At 35.8% G+C, this 12,087-nt stretch overlaps 1 protein-coding gene across 7 annotated transcripts in view; it reads right to left on the bottom strand.

The window, feature by feature from the left end:
• The window catches only part of CD55 (CD55 molecule (Cromer blood group)), a 33,486-nt gene that overhangs the window by 8,476 nt on the left and 12,923 nt on the right, over positions 1–12,087 (bottom strand). For 4 of the 7 annotated variants that reach the window (XM_004470072.4, XM_004470075.5, XM_012529639.4 and 1 more), the window contains exons 7-8: positions 4,181–5,257; positions 864–884 (exon numbers count right to left, since the gene is read on the bottom strand). In XM_004470072.4, the coding sequence (XP_004470129.2) occupies positions 864–884; positions 4,181–5,257 (1,098 nt within the window). The remainder of the gene's footprint in view (positions 1–863; positions 885–4,180; positions 5,258–12,087) is intronic. The other 3 variants (XM_058275127.2, XM_058275128.2, XM_058275129.2) reach the window with 3 other exon arrangements.

Genomic DNA, 12,087 nt, shown 5'->3' with positions numbered 1-12,087 from the left:
CAAAACTGGCTTTCAGTTTTATTGTCCCTTGGCTAATTCATGCATGCATAGGATAGGTAACAAGTTTTAAGTACATAATTTAAAAATATACACTTCCTATTTTTAAAAAAAATGTATTCATTTTCCATGGAACTGTGCATTTAATAGATAAATTGCTTGCCAGTATACCAATTTATCTATAAATGCTCCTTAACAAACATTTTTCTTACCATCCTCATTAGAAGTTTATGTTAATGACTAATCATCAGGTATTATATTTAGGGGTAAAAAAAGAACTCATAAAAGAGACTGGCCCAAGTGTTAGAAGAAATTGCAACACATATATTTGTTTTGGGCCTCATGTCTCCAGCAACACTATTTCTTTATAAAGATAACTTTGCTTCAGAGCACTGAAAGGAAAGAAAAATAAGAAGGATGTAATTGAAAGTAGCTCTCTGTCTTATCTGGGATAGGACAGAAGTCTAGAAAGAGTCAAGGAGTAATTTATGATTAATTATAACATACTTGAGGATAGAAATTGTATTAACTCTCCTTTGTGTAGTTGTCCAGTACTTAGATTGATGCCTTGAGACAAAAAGCATGCAATAATATTTGTTCAATTGGCCAAATGATTTGAAGTCGTCCTAAAACTACCTTGGAACAAGAACAGGGTTGGGAGTTTTTAGGAACATACCGGATACCTAATGGTTTCCATAAAACATGTTGATGAAATGTCTTTACCCGGTTTTTCTTTGTTACCCATAAACATTGCCTTTTAATAGTACTCCTAAGACAGTTAAAAGACAGTATTCGCATCCAGGAATATGGATTATACATCCCACAACGATGGCAATTTCTTTCAAATGCCTGAAAGCTAGACTTACCAGATGAAAGGATGACAGCATCTAAAGAAGAAGAAAAAAAAAAAATTACAAAAACAAAAAAACTTACAGGACATTGATTTGCTAGCAATTTAATAAAGATATCAACAAACTATATTGCAAGTTCAAAAGCAGCTCACATTTTCACAATTAAAATAAATAATTATATGTCAATTTATGAAAACAATAATACTTTATTAATTTAATCAAGTAACATATTAATATATACTAATGCATATATCTGTTCAACAGAAGCAATGCTATAGACCTAAAATATGATGAAGAATTACTGAATACCAAAACAAACTCTTTTTAAATCTGGATATATGACTTAATGGCAAGAAACAAGTTTGAAAAGAAAATCTTAAATATTAAATAATGACTGATTCAATTCTACTATCAAGAAGCTACTCGAAACCCACGTCCCTTTCAGAAGACCCTACCAAAACTTAAATGACCATATCATCTTATTATTTATACCTTTCAATGACTATGAATGAGGGCAAAACTCACTTTACTTTCATATAAACATATTTAGAATAATAGTTAAGTCACTAAAGTGAGGTGAACAAATTTACTCCAAGTACCAATTTGAACAGGGACTATTACACAGAAGAAAAAACTCAGGCTTTGGAGCCAGCAAATACGTTTAACCCCCAACTTCCTCATTAACCATGTACTGCGTATGAATTTTACGAGCTAATCTTTTTTTTATAGATTTATTTATTTATTCATTTCTCTCCCCTCCCCCACCCCGGTTGTCTGTTCTCTGTGTCTATTTGCTACGGCTTCTTTGTTCACTTCTGTTGTCAGCGGCACAGGACTCTGTGTTTTTGTTTCATCATCTTGTTGTGTTAGCTCTCCGTGTGTGGGGCGCCATTCCTGGGCAGGCTGCACTTTCTTTCGCGCTGGGCGACTCTCCTTATGGGGCGCACTCCTTGCACGTGGGGTTCCCCTACGCAGGGGACACCCCTGTGTGGCAGGGCACTCCTTGCGCACATCAGCACTGCGTGTGGCCCAGCTCCACACGGGTCAAGGAGGCCCGGGGTTTGAACTGTGGACCTCCCATGTGGTAGACAGACGCCCTAACCACTGGCCCAAGTCCACTGCCTGAGCTAATCTTTAAGTCTCTAATCCCTCATCCATAAATGCTTAATTTGAAAAGCTGTTGCAAAGGCCAGAGTCAACAAATATAAGGTGCATGGGTCACGCCATATAGGACATGCTAAAAAAATGGGAGCTATTTTTTTCATTAAGAACTAAAAATCATATATTACACCCCAAAAGAATAAACCAACTATAATAAGAGAGAAGTTTGCTCCCAAATGTTGGTTCTATTTTTGTCACAATAATTGACCCATTACGTTTAGTTTAAATTTGTTAAATTATCTTGTATTTTTTATGGAAAGAAATATTTCAGCAATGTTAGCTCTACAGAAAATTTATATGAAAGAAATTTATTTCTTTGTCTTGCCCTTTTAAAAAGTGGGTTTATTCAATCTAAAAATTATAGGCTTACAGGTGTCATAAAAGTTTAAGAAGTCAATAGAGAAATGGAGGTGTAACCATATGAAAGTTAAAATTAATGAACTAAATCTAAATGTATTAACATAGATAAACCACAAAACCAATGTTGAATAGAAAATGTTAAGGTAGATAATGGACTATATAATATACTGTTTATATAAACTATCAAAAATATACAAAACAGTAGCATGTTCTATTTATGGATAACTATATGTAGTATAAGAATAAAAACAGAAAGAGGAAGAATACACACTAATCTCCCTAGAGGGAGAGAAATGGATGTGAAAAAATGTATAATGGGGACTTTAACAGTAATATCTGTAGTGTTTAAATTCTTAAAAATATCTGGGTAATGGCTATATAGACTTCAAGACAATTTTGAAACATCTGAAATCATTATGAAAATATAGCCATCGTGTATAAAAATATATTTAAAAAATAATTATTGGATGGCTCTGGAGAATGACCTAAAGCAGACAAGAATCTTAGCTCCCTTTTGGAAAAGGGGTGAGATTTGTGCACATATGTATTTGGCTTTTTACCTAAAGAAGTAAAGATGCATACAAAGGGAACATCAATAATATTATCATAGTATTTTATGTCCTGAAAAATTATCTGTGTAATGGTAAAACAGACTTCAAAGTAAGTATGAAATCTGGGCAAAATATTTAAAAACAACAAGGCACTAGAAAGCAATCTAGAGCATGCAGAAACTGATCAAGGCTGAAAGAGAGGAAATGCAGGGAATGGGCTTGCATTTTTGCAGCTGAGGCATTCCCTAGGCCATGTGGGATAGGAAACAGAAAGCCAGAGCATGGATTTCAAACCTGACAGAGGATCTGGAAAGTTTGAGGGCAAATCTGAGGTGCTGTATTTCTTTACACTTGTGGTGGTTACACAAAATATTTGGTTTAGGTAACTTGAGTGGTATGTTTATATTTTATACAGCTTTTTGTGTGTGTGTTGATTTCAATTAAAAAGTTAACACAAGTAAAAAATTGATTATCTCCTGGCTCATTCTTGTTGCTATCTTCCAGGGAAGAAAAAAAAGAAAAAAAAAATTAGGTAGCTCCTATTAGAGAACAAGAATGTCTATAAAAATGGCAATCCATTTAGGCAAGTTGTGAGATATCAGAGGAGTTTCATTTATTTATTCAGTGGGCTTTTCTGAAGTCTCTAGCATATCTTAACACCACTTTCATAAAAGCTGTCATTTAAAGAACCTTGTAATATGAACTGATTAAAAGAATCTCTGCATTTCTGATTACTGAGAAGACACTGTCAAGAAGTTTTGCCAAATTAGCAACTCCATGGAATCTGGAGAAGTCTTTTAGCATACTTGAAGGATGGGTCTCTATCAATAAACCAGACAGCCAGGAATAAGCCTTAAGGACAGTACATTTCTGGTTGTTTGAAGGGGTCTTGCAGAATTCAATGACTTCCTAAAGCTGCTCTAGAAAACAGAATTTTTCACTCATCTTAATTTAGTATTGTTTTTATGGTATCATAACCTTTTTCTACATATTCTTTGCTGTAAAATTTTTCTTTTTAAAAGATCTGCAGAAAAAAGAAAGGCAAAAGAAGAAGATTAAAAAAATAAAATAAAAAATAAAAGATTTGCCCCAGTACAATCCCAGGCAAATCATAAAGAAAGTCAAAAGCATTAGTATGGAAAAACCCTGACTATAATAAATCAGAGAATATTTCATTGAATTTTGCTATCTTTGTCAGGATGAAATTTCCACACAGCACATTAGATGCATATTCAGGAGGCCTAAATAGCATCAACTGACCTGAAGGAAGGGGTCCTCTTCCTTTAGATATGCTTGTTGCACGAGAACGTGTGGTTGCCCTGGGAACAGCTAGATCCTTAGTTGCCTTAATATGGGATGAGGTGATTCTTTGTGTAGTATGGAGACTCTTAGTCACAGGGGCATGTACAGTGGTAGATTTGGGGATTGCTGGAAGACCATGTGTAAATGAAGCTTTTGTTATGGTGAATCTTTGTTTTGTTGGTGTGGCCTGTGTAGCAGAAGTATTTGCTATGACAGGGTTCAGGGCTGCTAATGGGGTCTCTGTAGATAGGACCTTTGATGTAGGTTTTTTTTGAGTTGTTGCTGGGGCCTTGGTGACTGAGGCATTTGCTGTGGTGGGTTTCTGTGGAGTTGGTGGGGCCTTGGTACTTGGCGCATTTACTATGGTGGGTTTCTGAGAAGGTGGTGGGGCCTCTGAGGCTGGAGCTGTGGTGGGTTTCTGAGAAGGTGGTGGGGCCTCTGTAGCTGGAGCGTTTACTGTGGTGGGTTTCTGAGAAGGTGGTGGGGCCTCTGTAGCTGGAGCTGTGGTGGGTTTCTGAGAAGGTGGTGGGGCCTCTGTAGCTGGAGCGTTTACTGTGGTGGGTTTCTGAGAAGGTGGTGGGGCCTCTGAGGCTGGAGCGTTTACTGTGGTGGGTTTCTGAGAAGGTTGTGGGGCCTCTGTAGCTGGAGCTGTGGTGGGCTTCTCAGAAGGTGGTGGGGCCTCTGTAGCTGGAGCGTTTACTGTGGTGGGTTTCTGAGAAGGTGGTGGGGCCTCTGTAGCTGGAGCTGTGGTGGGTTTCTGAGAAGGTGGTGGGGCCTCTGTAGCTGGAGCGTTTACTGTGGTGGGTTTCTGAGAAGGTTGTGGGGTCTCTGTAGCTGGAGCTGTGGTGGGTTTCTCAGAAGGTGGTGGGGCCTCTGGAACTGGAGCTGTGGTGGGTTTCTGAGGAGGTGGTGGGGCCGTTGTACCTGAAACTTTTACTGTAGTGGGTTTCTGAGGAGTTGGGGCTTCTGTAGCTGGAGCATTAACTGTGGTGGGTTTCAGAGTAGTAGGTTGGACCTCGATAGTTGAAGGACTTTCTGTGGGGGGGAAATGTTAAAAATTAGTCAACTATTCCTGCCCAAGGTAAGATTTCTGAACCTACTGATTGCTTTATTGTTTTTCTCTTTCTCTTCCCCAAAACACCAAAATAGGACTTTTAGAAAATCAATTCTTACTGTGTATTTTACAAGGAACTGAAGCACTACATTGTTTTTGTTTTTCTATAAATTATACCTAAGTGACTAAAACAGATTTATACCAAAGTAATATTGAGGTTCTTGAGCTGTTTTCTGTGAGCCACTTATCAAAGTGATAAGGAGCAGTGATTTCCTTCTGCAACACATCCTGAGCCTCTTACCTTTATTGTTTTTCTCAAATTATCTTCCTTTGCTCATGTCAAATTCAAAGAACAACAGGATACAACCATTGGAGCAACTGAGATAACACAGAAACCTTTTTCAGTGTTTTCAGAACGCGCTAGTGAATGTGGCAGTTTGTTTTGTTTCACCTCTTTTTTAAATTAATAAAGTCTCTCCTCTTGTGCTTGCTACCAACTTTACAAACATTACTTTTATTTTCTCTTTGCATTTTAGATCATATAACATATAATGTAATGTGATAGTTCATGTTCTGAGAATCATTAATCTAAAAACATCACAAAATTTTAGGTCTTCGGTTCCTGCATGAGGTTGGACTATGTATAAAAATTCTTTTGATGGCAGTCTTGATTAGTGGGTAAGCCTCTTTCACAACTTTGGCCTGGAGCCGGGTTCCAAACTCACTGTGTAATATAAGCCCTGAAGGAGAAAACTTGCACAGATCAATCTTCAAAGATTGGGAAAGGTGTTTTATTTCTCCTCCTCCTCTTCCTCTTCTTAAAGGTGTTTTATTTTTCTCCTCCTCCTCTTCTTCCTTCTTGCTCTCTCTCTCTTTTTTTTTTTTTTCCCCAGTTCCTGGCATTTTTGTTGTTGTTGTTGTTAACCCCTGGTATTAAGGAATAGATGCATCGGAGTCTAAATTACAGCCATAGCACATTAAAGTACCAAAATGTCCAGGTTTCCACAAAAGATTACAAACATACAAAGAAACTGGAAGTGGTGGCCTAGGCAAAGGAGAACTCAGGCAAATAAAAAAGAAGATTAAAACCTTAGAAACCATCTGTGAAGAGGATCAGACATAGGATATTGCAGACAAAGACTTAAAAAATGGTCCTAATATGCTCAAAGAACTACAGGATACCAGGAAAACAACAGGTGAACACAAAGAAAATATCAACAGAGAGATGGAAATTATGAAAAGGAACCAAACTGAACTGAAGACCACAATAACAGAAATTAAACATTCCCTAAAGCGGTTCAACAGCAGATTGCAGCTGGCAGAAGAAAGAATCAGTGAAATTGAAGATAAGGTAACAAATACTTCAGTCCAAAGAGCAAAAAGTAGTCAGTGAAGAAAATGGAACAGAACCTAAGAACCTATGGGACACTATCAAGCATACCACTATATACATTGTGAGAATCCCAGAAGAAGAAAGATAGAAAAGGGGCAGAGAGAATACTCAAAGAAATATGGCTTTAAACTTGTCAAATTTAATGAAAGATATGAATATATAAATCCAAATGCTTAATGAACTTCAAATAGGATAAACCTCAATAGACCCACACCATACCATGTTACAGTCAAACTGTTAAATGCCAAAGTTAAAGAGAGAATTCTGAAAGCTGCAAAAGAGAAACAAAGTGTCACATACAAGGGAGACTCAAAAAGATTAAGTGCCAGTTTCTCATTGGAAACCATGGGGCAAGAAGGCAATGGAGGGACATTTAAAATGCTGAAAGCAAAAAATTGCCAATCAAGAATTCTATGTCTGGCAAAACTAACTTTCAAAAATGAGGGGAGGGGGGCAGATTAAGGCACTCCCAAGTAAATAAAAGCTGAGGAACTCTGTCACCACTATACCAGTCCTACAAGAAATACTAAAAGGAATTCTGTGGGTTGAAAGGAAAGGACATCAGACTATTGACTGAAAGCACATAAAGAAGTAAAGCACTCCAGAAAAGATAATAATAGTAGTAAACATAAATACAGACTATTATTTTTTTATTTGTAATTCTACTTTTTACTTCCTACAGGATTTGAAAGGCAAATGCATAAAATGTAATGATAAATCAATGGTATTGAATTCATAATTCATAAATAGGTAATTCGTGACAAGAACTGCATAAAGGTGGGGGGATGGAGGGATATATGAACACAGTTTATGTATGCTTTTGAACTTTAGTTAGTATCAAAGCAAATGATACTGTTGTAGATTTAGGAAATTAAATTTAAGCCCTGTGATAACCACCAAGAAAATATCAGAAGATTTGTAAACTCATAGAGATAGATAATAGAGTACAGGTTACCAGGGATGGAGAGCAGGGGTTGATGGGGAGTTAATGCAAAGTGAATGTAAGACTTATGTTTGAGATGAAGGAAAAGTTCTAGTAATGAAAAGTGGTGTGGGAACTGTAATACTGTAAGTGTGATTAATCCCACTGAATGGTATGCTTTGGAAGGGTGGGAATGGGAAGATTTCTGTTGTATATATATTTGTGCATTTTTAAAAGAAGAATATAAAGAGACAATGACAAATGCGATATACAATACTGGATGAGATCTAAGAATGGAGGAGAAAGGGCTCAAAAGGACATAACTGGGACATAAGAAAAATTGGAATATAAATGTAAACTTTGTATCAATGTTAAATTTCTTGGACTTCATAATTGCACTTAAGGTGATTACATAAGTGAATATCCTTGTTTGTAGGAAATGTTCATGGAAATATCATGTGTACACGAAGTATGCTGTGTGCAGCCTACTCTCAAATGTTCAGAAAATAAGGAAGGAAGGAAGGTAGGAAGGGAGAGAGTAAGGAAGGGCTGGTAAAAGTGGCAAAATGTTAAATTTGCTAAATCTGGGTATTTGGGGTGGTGTGCGGCTATGTTGAAATTCTTCTGTATGGGGTTTGTATTATTTTTGCAACTGGCCTGTAAATGAAATTATTTCAAAAAAAGTTTTTAAAAATTATGGCCTTTATATATAAAAATTCTTCTTTGATGAAGTTTGACGAAGTTAGTTCTCACTTTTTACTCAAAGGATTTAAATAATACCATATAGTTTGAATTTCCTCGAAGTCGATATTTTCCCATTTATCTTTCTATAACTGATGTATAGCTTAATTCCACTGTGACCAGAAAGCATGCTCTGGGTCATTTTGATCTTCTGAAATATACTGAGGTTTATATACCAGGAAATGGTCAATTTTGATAAATGTTCCATTTGCACTTGAATAAATTTGCCATCTGTTATTGAGGGGTTCAATGCACTTATATGTCAATTTGTTCACGTATAAGTGTTGTCCAGATCTTCTATATCCTTACTGAATCAAGGCTGCTTGTTCCATTAGTTATTGAGATATTGACTTGGATTTGTCTGTTTCTCTTTCTGTGCATTTTCACCACATATATATTGAAACTATGTGATCAGGTGCATAAAGATTTCAGATATTTTCCTGTTGAATTGACCCCTTTATCATTATGATGTCTTTTCTCAAAATCTACTTTGACGTTAATATAGTTATACTGGATTTCTTTTGGCTAGTGTTTGCATGGTACATTTTTTCATCATTTACTTTCAACTATTTTGTGTTCTTATAATTAAAATGTCTCTCTCGTAAACAGAAAACAATTGGGTTTTATTTTTTTAGTCTAGTCTGCAGATCTTAGTCAAATTATACTTACTGTAATAACTGACATAGTTGGGTTTATATCTACCCCTTTAATTTTCTATTTTATCCATTTATTTTATATTCCTTTTTGTTTTTCCTATTCTCTTCCCCTCTTTTGGACCAAATATTCATGATTATTCCTTTACTAGCTAATTTTATATTTGTTTGCTATTATTTTAGTGGTAATCTTAGTGAGTGCAATTTGTCTTATACTATAAATTAATGAAGCAAATGATCACTTTTACCACTTTTTTCAGTACGGCTATAACCTTGGTGCTTTTAAATTCAATTTACCCCTTTATGCCTTTTGCTTTATTACTATCATGCATTTGTATTCTACATATAATTTAAACCCCACAAGACCTTGCATTTATTGTTTTTTAAACTCAATATTCAATTATCCTTGCAGTGCTTGTCGTTTTCACCTACATTTTAGTGACTCACCTGGAATTACATCCATTCTGCCTGAAGAATTTCTTTGTTTTTTCATTCGATGCAGTTCTGATCTGCTGTGACAAGATTTCCTCAGTTTTTGTTTGCCTGAAAACATCTTTATTTTGCATTCAGTTTTGAAGGATACATTCAACTGAGTAGAGAACTCTAGATGAGCAGTTATTTTCTTAAAGTATTTTAAAGATTTCTTTCTATTGTCTTTTGGCTTTCATCATTTTGTTGAAAAGCTAGCAATTGGTTTTATTGTTACTCCTTTGAAGGGTGATTTTCTCTTTGATTTGAGTTTCCAAAGTTTTGCTATAAGGTGTTTTGAAGTGGTATTGTTTTTATTATGCTTAGAGGCTACAGGTCTTCTTGGATCTGCTGGTTGGTGTAGTTCAACAATTTTGGAAAATTCTCAGTCATTATCTCTTTGAATATTTCCAACATGTTTGAACAGTTCAAAATGTCTCAAATGCCTGTTAAACTCTTATCTGTTTTTTACATTCTCTGTTCTCTTTGTGCTTCAGTTTGGGCATTTTTAATTAGCCTGCTTTCCAGTTCCTAATATTATTTCCTGCTGTGCCAAATCACTGATAAACCTATCTACTGTGTTCTCAATTTCATATTTTATATTTTTCCAGTTGTAGAAAGTCCATTTTACTCCATTTTTTGAGATTCTAATTCTCTGTTGAGTTCTCCATCTATCTTTTCCTTTACTGTCTTAAACATATTAATCAATTATTTTCAAGTCCTTGTCTTCTAACTCAATTGTTTGAATCTTCTTTACAAAGATTTTTCCTTTTGATTTTGTCATATATTCTTGCCTCCTTAAATGTCTAATAATTTTTGTTTTGCGCCAGACATTGTATGTAAAATATCCAGATGATATGATCTTCGAAGTAGAAGGTTCTCCTTTCTAATAGGCAGATTGGTTTGAGGTGTTCAAGTCCTCAATTTATCAGGGATTGAACTTGGTTAGTTTCAGTGAGATTCTGCTCTAGCCTCTGTTTCTTGGGAGTTGCTCTCTATCATTAACAGTGCAGAGAAACAGCATAAGGATGCCATGCTTTTTGGGGAGTAAATGTATATGGTCTCTTTGGAAACAATGTTAGTAATATCTATCAAAAATTTAAATCTAAATAGCTTTGATATAGCAGTTGCACAACTAGAAATTATTGTACAAAATTTTCTTTAACACGTAATGACACAAAAAATTATAACTAAAAAAACTAGAATGAAAAACCTAAATTCCCATCAATAGGAGAGTAAAGAAATTATATATCTGTATAATTAATACTATTTTTGTTTATTTTCTAGACAGAAACACAAGACTTTGTAAACAGAAATTACTTCTGGCTGAAGGGCTGGATGTACTCCTATGCAATGTTTGAATATTGCTTTACTGCTTTTATATATTATGTTTATAAAAATATTTTCAATGAGCAATTCATGCTAATAGAATTACAAGCATTATTTTAGATGTGGATTTTGCTTGCATCATATTGACATTCACTACTGTTTAAACACTTACTCATGTGGTGTAATATTATAATCCAGTTTCATTGATCTTCTAAATATATCTTAAAAATAAATTTAAACAGCAGTTCTAAGAATTCTGAAAGCACAGCCTAGATATAAAAAGGCACTGCAGTGTAATGCTACAATAGTTTTTCATCGATTGTTACAAATGTACCATGCTCATGTAGGATGATATTGGTAGCGCAGGATGGGGGTGGTGGTGGAAGAGGTGGGGTGTGTGGGAATCCCCTGTATTTTCTATGTGACTTTTCTATAACCTAAAGCTTCCAGAAAATAATGTGAAAAAAAAATAAGACATTGGGGGAACACACAGAAGAAATTGCTAATATACATGAAAGATAAGAAATCTTACAGAGATGAAAGGGAAAATGCAAAAAAAATTTTTTTTCTTTGTTTCTGTTGTTTAATTTTTATTTCATTATTGTTTTTTTTGTTGGCTTTATTTTGGGGGATATTTTGGGTTGCAGAAGGGTTGCAGCTGTGGTAGGGGAGGATCACTGGTCCAGGGCATGCTTGGTGGGGGATGTGTATGTATGGTGTACCTGGAGCATGCCTCTATGGACTGTGAGTGTGTTCATGTGGTCATAGGGTATTGTCTCGGTGGTTGCAGACCCACAGAATAACTCATGGAATATTGAATTTCTATACCAGTGAGTCCTGCTACATTCTCTCACAGAGTGGTGAGAATCTCTAGAGTACATGGGCAGTGACCAGCAGACCAATGCGCCAGGCCCTTGATATTGATACTTGTATGTATGAAACTTGTTCATGTGAAATTGAATCTTGGCCTGCTAATATATATTGTCTAGGACTTACCTCCCAGGGCCTCCTTATTGCTCAAATGTAGCCTCCCTCTAAGCTAAACTCAGCACGTAAATTCACCTGCCTTCCCCCTGATGTGGGACATGATATGGCACCAAGGGATTAATATCAAGTATCAACTAATGATGCATTTTGAGAAAGACCTAGACTACAAGGGGGAATATTAAGTGCAAATGAGTTTTTATGACGAAGAGATATCAAAGGGAGTTGAGAGGTCATTCCAGAGGTTACACTTATCCATGTCTCAAGAGGATCTCACTGTCTGCCACAGTAAACAGTGCCTCAAATAAGGGTGCTCCTGGG

Source organism: Dasypus novemcinctus, chromosome 13 (genome assembly GCF_030445035.2).
Source record: "Dasypus novemcinctus isolate mDasNov1 chromosome 13, mDasNov1.1.hap2, whole genome shotgun sequence".
Taxonomy (NCBI): domain Eukaryota; kingdom Metazoa; phylum Chordata; class Mammalia; order Cingulata; family Dasypodidae; genus Dasypus; species Dasypus novemcinctus.
The sequence above is the reverse complement of the archived record's forward strand: the minus strand, read 5'-3'. Positions and strand labels throughout refer to the sequence as shown.